This window comes from Ornithodoros turicata, chromosome 7, assembly GCF_037126465.1.
Source record: "Ornithodoros turicata isolate Travis chromosome 7, ASM3712646v1, whole genome shotgun sequence".
Classification (NCBI taxonomy): Eukaryota; Metazoa; Arthropoda; class Arachnida; order Ixodida; family Argasidae; genus Ornithodoros; species Ornithodoros turicata.
The window spans coordinates 36,751,630-36,768,577 of record NC_088207.1 but is presented as its reverse complement, the minus strand read 5'-3'; the positions used below and the strand labels follow the sequence as shown (position 1 = coordinate 36,768,577).

At 47.3% G+C, this 16,948-nt stretch overlaps 1 protein-coding gene across 4 annotated transcripts in view; it reads left to right on the top strand.

The window, feature by feature from the left end:
• Nucleotides 1-16,948, top strand: part of LOC135400948 (uncharacterized) — a 203,243-nt gene that overhangs the window by 7,294 nt on the left and 179,001 nt on the right. For 2 of the 4 annotated variants that reach the window (XM_064632979.1, XM_064632978.1), the window contains exon 2: nucleotides 14,677-15,258. In XM_064632979.1, the coding sequence (XP_064489049.1) occupies nucleotides 15,110-15,258 (149 nt within the window). In that variant the 5' untranslated portion in view covers nucleotides 14,677-15,109. Of the gene's footprint in view, nucleotides 1-4,553; nucleotides 4,854-5,375; nucleotides 5,462-14,676; nucleotides 15,259-16,948 lie in introns of those variants that run through there. The other 2 variants (XM_064632980.1, XM_064632981.1) reach the window with 2 other exon arrangements.

The window sequence follows — 16,948 nt, the reverse complement described above, 5'->3', positions numbered from 1 at the left end:
CCGCTCAGAATTATAGCGTTCTGTTTGGTGATTTGTTGATAACCAGATGTAAACGCCTTTTTGTGTCAATTACAAGGTGTTTCGCCTATAGTGATAAAAAATACTAACTGGTGACGTACTCGCCGGAGGATTGTGGGACTTTCGGCAATTACCTTCTCGAAACTCGTGCCACCATTTAGGAAGGCTTTGGACAATTTTTAATTGAGGGAAATTTATTGTTGTCAATTGAACTTTGAAAATTGCCAAGCGAACCTCACTTTTTTTTAACATAAATAGGAAGTCTTCCACGGATAACCGCAGACCCAACAAAAACTATGCACAGTATCGCAACAAAAATAGCCGAAAAAAATTAGTGCAAATTACGCTTTAGCCCCGCCTGCTTGATTTTCGCAAAAAAGTGCGCGCGAAATGTGCGTCTAGAGGAGGAAGTGTCCCCGCCTTCATTTGTTTTGCCTTCTTAGTGATAAGACGGTTGTTTTGTTTCCTTTGTGATAAGACAGTAGTCACCAGCATCAAGGTCAAAGCGATGGAAAGAAAGGTAAAACAAGAGGCGGGAGTACTTCCTCCTCTCCCCGCATCTTCCGCGCGCTCTTCTTTGCGACAATCAAGCAGGCGGGACTAAAGCGGAATTTTTACTATTTTTTTCGGACTATTCCTGTTGCTATACTGCGGATAGTTTTTGTTGGGTCTGTGATTATCCGTGGAGGACTATTTCTGTAAAAAAAAAGTGAGGTTCGCTTGGCAATTTTCAAAGTTCAATTGAAAAAAATAAATTTCCCCGAATTAAAAATTGTCCAAAGCCTTCCCAAATTGCGGTAATAGTTTCCAGTAGGTAATTGCCGAAAGTCCCATAATGCTCCGACGAGTACGTCGCCAGTTAGACTTTTTTTATCACTTTAGGTGAAACACCCTGTATATCCAGATTGATACAAAAGGGCGAGCACTTCCCATTTTCCACAAACCAGGAAACGGAATACGATGTCATTGTGAATGACGGGCTTGTTCTCAGCGTGTTGTGCAGTGAAGATCTGTTTTTATACAGCGCGCTGATATTTGTGGTTGGTTTGCATTTATATATGTCCCTATATAGTTGTACTCAGCTTGGGAACGGCACACAGATCCTGTTGCTTTAGCGAGCGACACCGACCGGTCCAACGACGAAAAAGATCTGATTTGAAAAGGATCCGTTCTTGTTATGCATGCTGCAATGGGGTCAACGAATGCGAAATGCGCTTCCACTGAAAGTCCGAATTTATAATACAGTGCATGTTGACATCATGGTAATAGGAATACGTTTGAGGCAATTCAGCGTCTGTCTGTGTTGCTGTCGTAGAGCGTGGCCTGAGAAGGGGACGGCACCAATCCTGAAGTATGCAAAACTAACGCGCTGACCTATACCACTGTCGCGTCACTTATGATCATATTTGTCTCGCTGCGAAAAGCCACTTCATGAACTGATTTATCCAGACCCCGCTACATCCCACCCCCTATACAGGGTTGCCCTTGCTATTTCAGCCTTAGACACACATGTCAATAACGATATGTTAAGCTGTTACGACGTAACTACGAGGGGTGTTCAAGTCAAACCGGGACTTTCTGTCTCCTGAGATGGCTCGCGCTACTTCTTTTTCGTCATTTTCATACGCGACAGACCTCCGCGTTCACCACGTGAAAGTTTGTGCAAAACAGAAGACCGGTGCTGGACAAGATGACCGACAACGAGGTGAGCGCGCACATCGAACAGTGAATTGTCATGAAGTTTCTCGTGAATGAAGGCGTAAAGTCGTCTGAAATTCACAGAAGATTTCAGGCTCAGTATGGCCACGATACACTTAGCCGCAGCAAAGCGTTTGAGTGGTGCAAACGGTTCCGAGACGGCCGTACATCAGCGCAGGACGATCCCGGCCGGGGCGGCTCAGAGCCCAGTGTCAGAGGTCCTGAGAACATCCAACTTGTGGAGCGCCTGATCCTCAAGGACCGACGGATAACATCTTTCGAACTGGCTCGAAAGACGGACCTGTCTGTAGGAACGTTGAACACTATCATTCATGAACACGTACAGTTTCGGAAAGTTAGTGCTCGTTGGGTCCCGATGCAGCTCTCCGTGTTTGACCGGCAGAGAAGACTGGAAATCTCCCAAGAGCTAAGGTACCGTTTCGACACTGAAGGACAGCCGTTCCTTGATCGGATCATCACGTGCGATGAAACGTGGGTGCACAATTTCGCTACTGAGTCTAAACGCGCATCAAAACAGTGGAAGCATCCGGCCTCGCCAGCTCCCAAGAAATTCCGAAGCACTCCGTCTGCGGGTAAGGTCATGGCAACGGTTTTGTGGGACAAGGCTGGCGTTGTTCATGATAATTTTCCGTCCAGTGGTACCACCATCAATAGTGCATATTACTGCCAGGTTCTCAGGGATGTCCATAAGGCCCTGAAGCAAAAGCGGCCGGGCGTCATCACCAAAGGAGGCCTCCTCCTACAGGACAATGCACGCCCGCATACCGCACATCTCACGACACGCACGTTATAGGAACTTGGCTGGGAGTTGCTGCCACATCCCTCTTACAGTCCAGACCTGCCCCCAGCGATTTCCATCTCTTCGGGCCACTGAAGGCGTTCCTTGGGGCCCGCAACTTCAGCTGCGACGACGAGGTCAAGAATGCGGTCCGATCATCGCTGCTACGCGCCTGTAAGGATTCCTACGCTGCTGGCATCTAAGCCCTCGTGAAACGCTGGGACAAGTGCATTAGTGCAGCTGGAAATTACGTTGAAAAATAAAACTAATTTCTCGCCTGTAAGTTCATTTTACTTTTGCGAAGGAATGTCTCGGTTTGACTTGAACACCCGTCGTATAATAATGGCCCTGACAGCGTCTTGGAAAAAGGCCTGAGAGCTATTCGTGCAGTATCGGCGAATGGCTAGCCGGCAGACAGACGGGGTAAACAGGACAGAAGTGACAGATCCAACTGCACGAGCAGCGTGACCTGGCCGCAGAATCGGCGAGGGCACATTCCCCGAGATACCAACGTATGGCCCGGAATCCACTGGAACCACACACTGTGGCCTAGAGACGACAGCATGGCGTGCAGGCAAAGGATCTCCGTGTAGATGTCGTTGATAACTTTGGGGCGAATATTATGCCAGGGCCTCCAAGCCTGACTTACTACCCGAAAGAATAGTCCACGCTCTTGGTGTCGACGATGAGATGTACCGCAGAGCAGATAATATAGCAAAGGCTTCTGCTTCGGTTGATGTCGCGCGTGCGCGTGCTAGGGATTCTGGATGAACCACTGACTGTTTCTATCTGCTTGCATGGTTCCAGAGCATAAAATAAGAAAGACAGAATCTCTAATACTTACCGTTATTTAGTCACTTATATTCATTCTTTTGTAAATAAATTTGTTGCAATTGAACAGTCACCCCCGCTGTTTTTATTCCGCGGAAAGCACCGAGCAGTGTGAGAGCCCGGGCATCACTCAAACTAGTTACACGTAAAGTGAAAAATAAAGGGGTTCTCAAATTAGTTCTCAAATTATTATTACTAATTCCGCAAGTATTAAATTTAGAACTTTTATTACTATACTTAGATCGTAATGTACTGCAACACAGTACTGCAGAAGACGGCGTCGTGTGTAACACAACCACAACAACAATAAATGATGGAAAAGTGATGATGATATGGGATGTTTCCCCGTGGTAACCAAGCGATAAGGCAATGTACGCAAAGGAAAGGCCAGCTGCCAGCGCCGAGGGCCAAATAATTATTTTCTCTCCCTCGCTTTTTCCTTTCCTTTCCTTCGGAGGCAGTGTATTGACCAGACCCACTCCTTCGTATCTGACTACACTTTGGCATTGAAATTGTAAACGGAATAAAAAGAAAGAGAAAGAAAGAAAGAACACACACACACACACATATATATATATATATATATATATATATATATATATAAATAAATATATAGGCTTCATCAACCTGGATGTCGGCTTATACTCCATTTTTTTTCTCAAAGCTGCGTGCTGCATGCTAATGAAAGGTAACGAAGCAAAAGTAACAGGAAACAAGCACGGGTAAGGAGAACACATTTAATTGGACCTGCAGCATGGCCGAGTGGATTGCCGCTCGTTCGCGGTAGGTGGCGCTGAAGCCTGGGACGCGGTAGGTTCGAATCCTTCCACCGGCTGTACTGTCTGGGGCAGACTTCCCAGACGGATGTCGGAACAGTTGCCCCTGAAGTCGTCCCACGACGCACACTAACCCCTTCTCCCCCACACCGTTTCTCCTGTCCTCTCTCCATCTGTCTACATCTGCCGTCACAGTCACAGTTGCTACGCGGCGCTAAAGGAAAAAAAAAAAAAGAAACACGTCATTTATTTGCGCGTCGTCTCGGGTCCATTTTACCCACCAAGACCGATTAGCCGTGTTGATAAGAAGTGCTCCACGCATGACCGACGGGGGCTTCGGCGGCGGATTTCCGCCGTGGCGTGTTGTTGAGGGCGGAGCCACCTCGCTCGCTTGATAAGGTTACGACGAATTCACTTTCAACTTCCCGTTTGCGCTTTTAAACGCGTACATTTGTCGCGGCGGCGTGCAAGGTACGCCATCGCGCCCCTTTTCCTGACAGTCGACAACCTCGTATAATGCGTCTGCATGCGATCTTCGAAGTCGACAGTCTTCTGCGCGTGACAACGTGAAAACCTGAACTTCTGAATGGTGAAACCGGAGTGTCTTTGTGGTGCACTGGGTTATCTTGGTTTGAGGTGGTGACAGCGAGCCAGTATCTTTTCTTGTCCTTTTTCTTTTTCTTTTTTTGCCTGAGGAACGTTGGTGACCACCTTGGAGGAGTTCGAAAGAAGTAAGCTGTTTGATTATTTCGCGTCTTTGTTACAAAGAGTGAAACACGTTAAGTGTCATTATTTGCTCTTGTGAGATTCCGGATGTGACACGTGGAGGAGGGTGTAACAGGACTGAAGTTCCCACTAGGCATGGTTATAGCTTCGTGGCTTCTACACGGGCCGTTGCAGGGCGGCGTCCGGCTGATCGTTGATCACGTGGTTCAGCAGTTTCCAGTGTGAATAATTTAAAGGTACCGTAAAGGAGACGGCATGCAGTTTGTGTTGATGGCGGAGTTCTACAGCTTGTTCCCAGCCCAATAAGTCATAGACATATGTGCCGGAGCATTCTTAGTATTTTTAATTTGCCAGCAAAATTGCGGTATAAAACGACTCGAGGCGACGTCTGGTGGGAAATAATCCCCAACTCGTCAAGCAACAGTGATCTATGTTCTCCAGAACGGTTGGCTGTTCCTGATAGCACGACCTACTACTATACTAGAGACCATTGCGTTTTCTTTCGCTATAGGCAACTTTTTTCTACTAAGGCTTACGTCGATGGACGCGGTCTGCTGTGCGCAGCGCCACCTGGTGTCTAAGACTCAACCTCTCAAAGAGCAAAAGGGCGCAGGTGAGCTGGTACTTGATCAGGAGCAATGGAACCTGAGACCTGGAGAAATGCACAAACACGACACGATCTCTGCAGACAAAAAAAAAAAAAAAAAAAGAAAAGACAGATTCTGTAGTGTTTGTTTGTTTTCTCCGTGTCTCTATTCCATCGTTCCTTTCATGGAGTATAGGACCAGTCCGTGTGGCAGCGGCGTATTATCAATGGTGCCCGAGATGTTCAATGGCCACTGGTTTCAACGATCATTCAAATGCCCGTGTGACTGCGGTGTTAAAAGCCGACGTGTGCAACTTCTTATGCGACTCAGATGATACAAATATCCAGGAACAGTAAGAGTGAAAGGTCGTAACATTTTTTTTTGTCCGGGTGAAGTTTTTTTTTGTTTTCCTTTTTGAAGAGTAGCAAGCGAAATATTGGCTGACTTCTCTCAACACTTCAAGACAAGAAGAAGAGGTCGTAACAGTATCTCAAGTCCTCTAGGAAAATATCGGCCTGACAAGGAATAACGCGTCCTAGAGTCATCAACCTCCGACATATTCACCTCGAAGTTCAACGCACCTGGCACATCGTTCCTGAAGTTCCTTTTATTATTAAAAAAAAAGAATTCCGACGCCTGCTCTCCGAAATATGCTTCGGCTGCTCCTGGCACTTCCGAGTCCGTCAAGAACCTCTTTCCTTTCAAACTTCGTTTTTCAGGTTTGGAAACGAAAAAAAGAAAAAAAAAAGTTCGGTGGGGCAAGATCCGGAGAGTACGGCGAATGTTCAATCCACTCAAATCTCACGTCGTTCAGAACCTGCGTTGTCTTAGCTGGTTTGTGAGCCTCTGCATTGCCCTGCAAGAGAAGAAAGCCGTTCCGTAACTTCCCGCGCAGTTTTTCTTTCGAAGTCTCCTATAACAGGCACAGCAAGCTATAGTCATCAAAATATCTTGCTTGTCCAAGAACACTGTGCTCGTGACCTTTCCCGCTGATTGTTGAGTCTTGAATTTCTTCGGTCTCGGAGAACCCGAGCGCCGGCCGCCATTCCATGAACTGTTGTTTTGTCTCAGGAGTGATGCAACCTTGTTTCATCAACTGTAACGAGTCGCTCAAGAAAAGTGTCACTAGAACGCTCTGAATTCTGCAAAATCATCTTGGAGGCATCCATTCGGCGTTGTTTCTCATCGGCATTCAAGCATTCCGACATTCACTTTGCTGACGGCTTCCGCATACCACGAATTACAAACCCCAATGCGTTCTCTGGGTATGCCTAAGGTGGCAATTGTTTTGGCAGATATTCACCGATCTGCCAAAATGAGGTCATGGACACAATAAACAATTTCGGGTGTTGACACCTTTGGAGGTCTCGCTGATCTTCCGGCGGCGTCAGTTCAGTTTCAGGTCGCTGTAAGTTTGCGCACCACTTCTTTGCGGTTGCGTGCGATGGACACTCGTCACTTAATGTTTGCATTATGCACTCATAGATTTCCCTTTTGAATTTTCTTCTGCATAAGCAGGAACTTCATGACAGCCCGAAGTTCAACCTTTCAAAATTGCACACTTGCAGCAGACAGATATCCCGAGCAAAAATGAACGCTTCGCGTTACAAACATACAATTTCCCTTCTTCTTTTTCGTCTCCTTTTCCGTTTTCTTTTTCTTCTTCTCCTTCGTTTTTTCTTCTTCTACTACTACTGCTTCTTTTTCTCTTCTTCTACTTCTTGATATTCTTCTTTCTCTTTTCCTTTTTCTCTTCTTTCTTCTTCTTTCCTCTTTACGATGACGAGATCGCGCTCGATCTGGAAGTGGGTAATTAAGACTGAGAACTTTTCAGCCCGCCCTCGTTGGTGGTGGTTAACAGGGTGACAGCAGTCGAAACGCTCTCGATATATAGTACCATGGATACTGTATACTCGTTTGGCGCTCTGTGGCTTTCCTCTGCTTCCTCCTTTCATAAAGTCCCCTGAACGTCTGACGGGCCTGCAGAGGCAATCCTATTACACCGAAAAGCTGCATGCATGCAAATTACGGCGCACGCATGCAAAATTCAATACGATGACCCGATTCTATTCGGAATATGCCAGTCACGTATCACTCTGCACACATATAGAACTGGTCCAAATTCTCAGTACGTTTCTTTATCTCACAAATGTGTTCTTTAAAGGCTTTTTTAATTCCTCCTTAGCACCAGGCTATAGAATCGGCGATAAGGGGTGCGATCAAATTAGCAACGAGGTACCCCGTCCGTTGGCTGTAACGCGAACGAATTGTACGAAGCAAAATTTGCTGTACTTAGTAGGCATTCTTCGCTAATTCTAAAATGACATCTCCCAATTTTTAAGGTCACCACAGTGGCCTTTCACACTCTCTTGAGACAGAACTTCACCATATAACACGCCGAAGTCTAACCAGTGCACAGCATGCTACCGATATCACTCCAGATTTCTGGAAAGCGCAGGGCGTGCGCCCTTTTGTGTCAATTAACGTAACTGCATAAGTGTCACAAAAGGGGCGCTTGGAACTGTTTGCAACAAATCAGGGGAGAGGACGATGTCATTCGAGATTCGATGATGCAGTCTCACATATCCCAACTTCCTCCGCGTATGTGGGTGGTCTACACCGATTCACGGGCTGCTCTGCAATGTGTGGCAACCATGGGGCTTCGTGGATAGCTATAGCCTCGATCGTAGTAGACATTCTCTACCAAGTTCAGCGTCTACATGGTGAAGGTCATCATATATCCCTGCAGTGGATTCCTGGCCACTGCGGTTTAAGAGGCAATGGGGGAGGCTGACAGAGTAGCAACGGCTGCCCATGAGTCCCCGACAGTCGTGCCCATTGTGCTGTCGAGAGGTGACAGAAGGACCCTGCTAACTGCGTGGTTTCCATCCTTGGCTCTGCAGCAAGGGCGCCGGGACATCACGGCTCAATCTCCCGTCTATTCGGCAGACCCAAATTTGTCGTTTTCTTTCCCTGCGCGTTTATTATGCCATTTTACCTCCCTCCTGCGTAGACTCCGCCTCAATGTGGCTTTCACCCCACAATTCAAGTGCATGATCAGATGCTGTGACACAAGCCTCTGTTCCACCTGCGGTGTCGTGGCGAACACCCAGTATGGAATGTGCACTCTACTGCGGGCAAAGGCAGATACTGTGTGATGAGCTGGCCCGTATCAGCAAGAGGCCGCTCAATTTAGCTGCATTCACTGCCCCTATGAGGATCATGTGCTCCATCGTAGGGTTTTTCACCTGTTCATGGACTTCCTGTCGTCCACTGGATTGCTCCAGACGCTTTAATTCTTTCTCGTATTTTCATCCTTCCTTCATCATCTTCATATAATGTTCCACGTGAAATGGGTAGGGTGCCGCACCACCGCGGTGAAACACCCCATCTCATCGTCATCATCTATTGTTGTTGTTGTTGTCGAGATGGTGGTTGGCTATAGGAGCGTCTTATGCCTGTACGCGTGTTAATCGCAAGCACGGGATGGGGTGGGGCGGGGGAGGGGGGTTGTTGCAAAAATCAGAAAAAAGGGAGAGGTGTCATTATTGGAGTTCCGTTGGGACAGCTTTGCGTCATTGCCGACTTGTGTCTAAGCTGAAATACCGAAGGCTGCCCTGTACACTCTAAAATCGGAACTTCACCGCATGGCACGCTCTGCGCCAGCCATTGCCACGGATGATATGCTATCGTTTCTGATTGTAAGAGAGAGATGGGGCGTACGCCTTTCTGTGTCAATCTGGATGCATGATATTGACACAAAAAGGCGTACGCCGCCCTCTGTATTCGAATCAGAAGCGCTAACACTACCATTCGTGGCAGTGGACGGCGCAGAGCGCGCTATGCGGTGAAGTTCTCTTTATAGACCCCTCGAGCACTTTGCACTCCTCGACGGACCCGCGCACCCTCTACGAATCTCCACCCTTCATCCTCCTCCTCCTTTATTTTGCTATCGTTGAGACGGCGCCGACTTCTGTGTGGCCAACAACGGCGTGCCGATTCTGCCATTACCCCCTCCCCCTCTTTATAGTGTGTAGGAAAGTGTGCGCAGGAAAGGAATTCCAGGGGCGTCACCTAACATTTGGGGGGTTGTAGGGTTGTCTGGGTAAATCACCAGCCTCCACCGTTACCACCACCATCATTCCTAAAAGTCGCTGACTGACTTTTCCTTTTTTTTCTTTTAATAAATCTTCATATCCTCCCCCTGTAAAACTCGCCCGCTTGCCCAAAAATTGCCAACTATTCCATCACAATCTCATGTGCCCCCAAACTCGTACCACAACGATTTACACACTGTGGGTGCCGTTAAGAAACCCAATCAAGCACGTAGTCTGTTCGTGCGCTAGTATAGGATGTGTTCGACTCGCATGACCTCCCCATTACGTGACTTCCTTCTCGCGAGTGGCCACTTTTCCCCATTATTCTGTATTCCTGCGGGTGTCGTTTACGTGATAGAGTCTCGCTCACTTCCGACACATTTCTGCCTTGGTCCTTGCCTCCAAAGGCCGTGAACATTATCGACCCACCGAATGAGGCCGAGAGTTGTGAACATCAAAGACACCTCTGTGAGTACCTCACGCAATAGGAAGAGGAACGAGAAACATTTGATTAATTTGATTGGTTCATTGATCAAAGCTAGCCAGTATGAAAAGGTATTGCGTAGTAAAATGTGGGAAGCGGATGTTATCGTTTGTGCTATATATTTAGTGTATGTCCGAGTTCCGTTTCGATGCTGCTGTATTTGGAGGCTGAAATATCTACGATAGAAATGGCATGTATTTAGCCCATGCTTTCTACACATGCACACGAGCGGAGAGATAACCATTGACCGTCTGTGGCGTTGATTTATTATTATTGTCCATTAACTGAGAGGTTTTTTTCCGCTCAGAGACCTATAGTGTAAGACGAAGTTGCGGAACATTCCTTCCATTAGACACCGCGGTTCTTTGAAAATAAACGTAGGACACGAAAAAGAAGGCAACATAAAAAAACACACATACACGCATAAATGGTTGATGATGTGGTGGTGGGTCATTCATCACCGTTATGGCGGTTCACTGCCCCATTACGCTTGTGGAAGGGATTAGAAAGTGATGATAATGGGAAGGTGCCCTATTAGAGTTCGTTCATTAGTCCAGTGCTGGAGAGGAACTCAGCAACAACTCGTAGGCCTTGCATGTGAGATGTGAAGGTTCCGACCATGGTCCGAGAATTTTGGCTAAAGCGAACTGGCCAACATTAAAAGCATAATGCATAAATACGGAAAACCAAAGGTACTATGCTCTACCTGAGCACTTCGAAGCTTGCAGATAACATCCAAGCTTGGAATGGGCAAAGAGCATGTGGTTAGCAAAAAAAAGAAAAGCTCTTCAAGGTTGAACATCAAAGTAGATCGAATGGCAAGGTGGTGTCGATTGGAATAAAGTAACATTCCCTCGAATTTGAGGGAGGATACAAGACAGAACTGCACACCTCGCGTCCTGTCTTCCCTCAAACTTAACACTTTAGCACTGAAATGGACATTCTGTGAGAACAAAAAGTACCTATATAGCCTCGGGGTGCAGAAACATACTTTGGATCGCTACTATGCGCGACAGCTGCTTTGGCAACCTCTCGTACGCGTTGAACTAACAAAAGATGATTTCTACCTATACTTTCGAGGCACAAAACGGTCAAAAATGCACGCAGGGTGATTCAGATGCGACCCTATAACAGCCTGCACAAGGGAACGACCGAACGAGATTCTCCCAAAAATAGCTGCTGCATTGACACTAGCTGCTGCCTCGATACATCCTTCTGTGCAACCTGTGCTCTCCTTCAATGCGGGGCGTTGTGTGCGCGCGGTGGTCGATGGAACAGCCCAAGGCCCGGCGCACGGGCTCCTTCCATACGCCAGCTGGGCTCCCGCGCGCCGACACCGCGCACGCTCGTTTCCCCGTCGGTGCCGCATTGGACGTTTGCCAGGTTTCCCTACGGTGCTTGCATCCCTATGGGTACCGTGCCTCATTTCGTCGGCGTGCACGTGCTCTTGAACCTGCCGGCAATACGGTGAGTGTCCAACAATAAGGGCGTCTGTAGGGATAATAGTCCGCGTCTCCTCCCGAATGTATACGGGATTGAGAATAGGCTATGTGAGTCGTGCTAGAAGCAACCGGCAGCTGTTGTGCCGGACAATCGTCGTACAAAGCCGTGCGATGTCCTGCGTTAGCGAATTGCAGGATGTCATTCGCGAGAGCCGCCGGGAGTTGTGGAGCTTCGCTTTTCATATATGTGTGTAGTATCCGTACGGGTCTCGAATGCTCTTAATGTTGTGTTTGAGGAAAATTTAATATAAAGTGTTATATATGTAAGACTATGTACAGTTCAGGGTATGTGACTCTCCGCCGGCTGTTCCTCACAACGACGGAGAGCACAAGCCAGTAGAAATCAGACTATATACAGACTAATGTTATTGGCGCGAGGAGAGGTGTTATTTAATGGTCGAGTATAGACGTTTCTGAGTCTGTATACGGTGCAGCCATCCCACGCTAAACGTCGACACGATAAAAGAAGTCGGGGGTTGTTAACCCAAACAGGCATTATATATTTTCTGCGTAGAAAAACTAAGGAAGATCGAGTGGTCCGAAGAACGTGGACGGACGCAAAACCACCGATATTACGAACAGTGACTGTTCTCCGTTCGAAATATCGGCGCTTTCCGACTTGCTTCAATTGTTTTCTACGGTCTTTTCAAACGAGCGGGTGGTGCTGCTAATTGAAATGCGGCATCGCGGACGCGTTTACACTGACTCAAAAAAAGACACGCCGTTCCGAGTCATTTCCGTGAAGACGGCATCTCTTTAGGCGGATTAGTTACCGCATTCTTATCCTCTGTGTCGCGTATAGCGATGTACAAAAGGAAATGCTTGGTCGCGAGTTTCCTTCCTGGCCTCCAGAAATGCGGTCCATTCCGTAATGGCAGGTGTCGAACCTCGAGGGACCTCGAGAGAGAACAAGTATTCCAGGTGTGTCACGTCTTCCAATTTGCCGGCTATTTTCCTATTTAAGAAGCGCCGATGCTGTCGTAATTACGCCGAGGCTAAAATTAGGCGTACCCACAACGTCAGCTGTGCTTGTAAGGTGCAGGAGTGGATTCTGTATCCGCTTCGATCTTTTGCTACGGAAGTTTCGGGTAACGGTAAAGTGTATAAGGAGGTGTTGCAAGAGCCTGCGGAAATTCGCGGATCTCTGCGTCGTGAATGACGGCGTTGTCATTTAACGGTTATTGCGCTAACTATACGTCCCACGTGACGAGACGGCTACGTTGTCGGAAGCCATCAGTGAAATTCGTACGGCTCGTATGAGAGAGAGAGAGACAGAGATGAAAGGTTGAAGTCGTGCAGGTGGAAAATAAATGAGATACGGGCAGCGAAAGTATGGGGAACGTAACCAGAAAGGCTATTCATTAAGTGTCAGACTAATGAAACAATTGTTGGTGGAGCGCTTAGCAAGATAATGTTAACGTTACCGCATATGTAAGCGCTATTCAGGGTGCTCCATATATGCTGATGCTTCAAGAAACTTTGGACATAAGGAAGTAGCGTCGTTACATAGCTATGATGTTTTCCAAGACAAAGCACTCACCAAAGCACTCCTTTTTTCCACATTGCAAAAAAAGATGGCACCTGCATGGTAGATGGCACAATAGACGTTGGAACTTCCGAAAGTGATCTATGAAGTGCGCGAGAACCAGGCACCAAAATTTTGGGGGTTCCAGATTCATTTAAAAAAACAAAGAAAGAAATGGAAAGAGAGAAACTGATATCTCCAACGTCAACAGTGCTACAATCAGCAGTCAACAATGCAGTGCCGACTGCACATTCCATATCTCCAGTTACCAGACGTATTTACTGACGCAGAAAAGCAGCTGAAAGTGTCTTGCAAAATTATAAGTATAGGGAAAGCGTTAGCTAAAGTCTGCGTAGCAAATAATATCTACGATACATACGATTCCGTCACATAGAATAGTAATTGACGTCTGCGAGGTCTTGTCGCACTCCTGTTGCTGTCGCAGAATATCTGTCGATTGAAGCAATGAAACTCGGGAACTCTGTTCCACTCACTCACTGGAACCCTGTGGAACTATATACCGTTGCCTTTGTATCTGCTCGCAAAATACAACATATAAAAGTACAATACATACAGAATATAAATGGCCCAGATATACCCACCATCTGATAAGCACCTCATCCCATAATCATTCATGTAGTTGTTGTTGATAAGATCTGAGAGACCAAGGAAGACTTGGCCTCTTCAAGATAGAGTTTTGCGGCGCGCTGGCATGAGCAGTCATCGATTGAAGTTTCGGGATTTTGATCGACGAATGATCAAGCAAATTTAGATGTCGCCAGCGCGTCAATGGCTTCAAAAGGTTGGTCCCACTAGCAGGCCCGACCCGGCGCGCGGGCAGTGTCCCACTGGCATGGGGAGATAAAAGCCATTGATTACTGTGACGTATTCGGTAAAAGTCATGGCATGCGGATGCATATCAGCCACTGGTGGTGGACCTCTTGTCCTGCATGGTCTGAGGAGAATTTACCCGCCATTATACCATAGTCACCACAAGACTGACCTAGAAGGCTTCTACCACGACTATCTTCTCTCGTTTATTACGTGTCGTATGGGTAATGTCCGGAGTTAGCCGTTTCTCACAGCCGTAGTGCAGTTTCACGACGCACAAGAATTTATCGGTGCTCTGAGGAAGACGTATGTTAGATATATAACATTGAGTGTTATACACTGATGTCTTGTATATATGCTCTCTTTTATTAACGTTGTGAATTCATATTTGCGTCCGAGCATTTCCTTTATACCAATGTACGAACTGGTACACATTCTACATGTGTCCTGTTGTACCTGGGAGTCTATTTTTTGATACGTTATTGCGCTATACCCACTGTTTATAATCCCAGTGCCCCACGCGTTATCCATTATGGAGTGATACTCTTCCCTAGGCATGACTAACCTTCCCTTACTATCTTTTTCGAACATATCCCCCCCCTCCTCCCACGTTTATGTTTTCACGTAGAAAAAGAAAATGAGAAAATGATCACCTTTGGTAACGTGTGCATGGCAGTTTCTTTTTAGGGGGCGTCAGCTCTCAGGTCTCGTTCACTCAGGCTGTCATTATACGTACACGTTTAAATGTTCATTCACCGTGATATTGAAAAAAAAAAAAAAATACTCGTTTCTTGCCTTCCAGACGTCCAAGCTGTCCTGATGCTTTGACCGGACACTCCTTGAACCGCAGCCGATGATCTTCCTCAACAAACTCTCGTGCTTCGTTCAGTGGTGTTGTGCCTTCCGTCTACACTAAGTTCCCTTTCTCGAGCTTCAAATCTACGTGTCTTGACGTTTCCGGAACCTGCCTTTCCTGCTGCAATTTCAGCGCAGCTTTAGTGCCAATTTTGTCTCGATAGCCGTTCGAACGTGTTTGCATCGGTTGTAACAAGACAGCTGCGACATCAACGTGCCCAATACTCAGGGAACGTGCTCTACTAGTGGCCGGGTTGCTTGTTATACAGGGCATTTGGCTTGGCGGCTCGCGAAGCCAGTAGATGGCCCTGGAAGAGCGAAAGTGTGGCCGTGACGTGGTCAGTTTCCGGTGTCTGCTGGGGGTGAGTCGCTCTTGACGGATGTGGAGCGCCGGGGCTGCCGTTGGAGGGAGGTGCACCAGGATGGATCAAGTGGACCTCAGCCACCTCAGCCTCGCCGAGAAAGAGGCTATCCTCATGGTCATCAAGCGGGATGAGGCGCTCCGGAAAATGGAAGAGAGGCGCATACTGTGAGTGGTTTGCTTCCTTACATTATCTCTGTGCGCTTGCTGTTGTGGGGGTGGAAGGGGATATGCCGGAAAGGAAATACGCGGAGGGGGCTCATTGCCGCCTCTGCAGAATACGGTCTGTGCGTTCGGATTTTGCGGGAAAAAGCGGGTGAAATACGTGCGTCTTAGTTCGGAACGTGCGATTCCTAAAATTGTACCGCATCCGCAACATCGTCATCGTCATCGCTTGAGGACAGTCAAAGGCGCAAAGTAAGTCTGCAGTACCGACGAGGAAGCGTATATACAGGGTGCTTGCACTTAACGTGTCATAAAATTGTATTTAAAAATCTACTTGTCTGAACGTTATGAGATCAAAGCTATTTATCTCACAGGATATTTTGCCATTACTTCTAGCACTTATATCGAATTTAATTCGCGAGAAATTGAATGTTATAAATTGAACTGCGAAATTTGCCAAGTCAACCTGACGTTTTCTTCCTTTTTTTCTCTCTCTTTTTTTATACAGAAACAGAGCGCGTGTGCGGGATTTACCCCGTTCGAGCACAAAATACATTCACTATTACGAAGATAATAGCCGGACAAAAAAATTCCGATGGCCGTCATTTCGAAGAGCGTAAATAGACGACTACAGAAAATCCCAGAGAGCTTATAGAGCCGCTTTGAACTATGGGCACTTGCTAGAAATAAAGAAGGAGAGAAGGTCTCCAAGCTGTTTCGGTTCCTTCTCTCTTAGCCGATTGTGCACGAGGAGTCAAGATCAGCGAAAACGAAACGTGAAGGACGGGATCATTCCAGTAATCTCCCAGGACGCAACGCGTGCGCAAGGAGCCATGGGATTTTCTGAAATCGTCTACTCGCTGCGAGATCGATCTACTATATAGGGAGCGACACTGTCACCTTTCTACTGTGGATAACACGTGGCCCGATGTTCAGAGTTGATGGTTCTTTTCCGTTATTCTTGTGCATATTCACCGGAAGATCACTTGTGCCGCGATGGTACGATAATGTTCTGTTCCCCAATGGTCCATCTACTGCACCGAATGCGGAGTAAACGTGTAAAAGCACGCGACGCGTCCACGGTAGTTCTCCGTTCCCCGCAGCGCGCCGACACCGTTCGATCTCGGAGCGAATTGGCGGCCAAGCTCAGTTCTGGGTCAAGATGGTGCAAGATGCGGAAGAAGGGAAACGGTCACCTGCCCCTTCCTGTTTCCTTCTCTCTCTTCTTTCAGATAACTTCGCGTTGGAACCGTGTTGCCGTTATCAGAAGAAGGTTGGAAAAGGAAAAGTGAAAGGGCAGGTATACATGGCCTCCTCGCATTGCTTCTTTGGTGGGGAGACCTGAGCGCGGCCGCCAATAGACCTCTACCCGAGAAACGTCATCATGACGTTGGTAGACAGGTTGAAACCGAAACAAATCGGAATGGAAGGGCTGGGTTCCACGAATGGGCACTTGTTCGCTGCCTCCTATTGAAAGAAAAGTAGGACCGAAGGTCGCGTCCCTTTCAGGGACCATCATAATCCCGTCAAGGCCGTGGCTTTCGGGCGCGACCTTGTTCGCCGCTACGCTCTAAAAAATGAACTTCACCGCATAGCACGCCCCTTGTCAGCCATCATCTCGAATGATATCGTTATCTGCCCTGATTTGTTGAAAAGGGAGGCTTACGCTTTTTTGTGACACTTATGCTGTTCA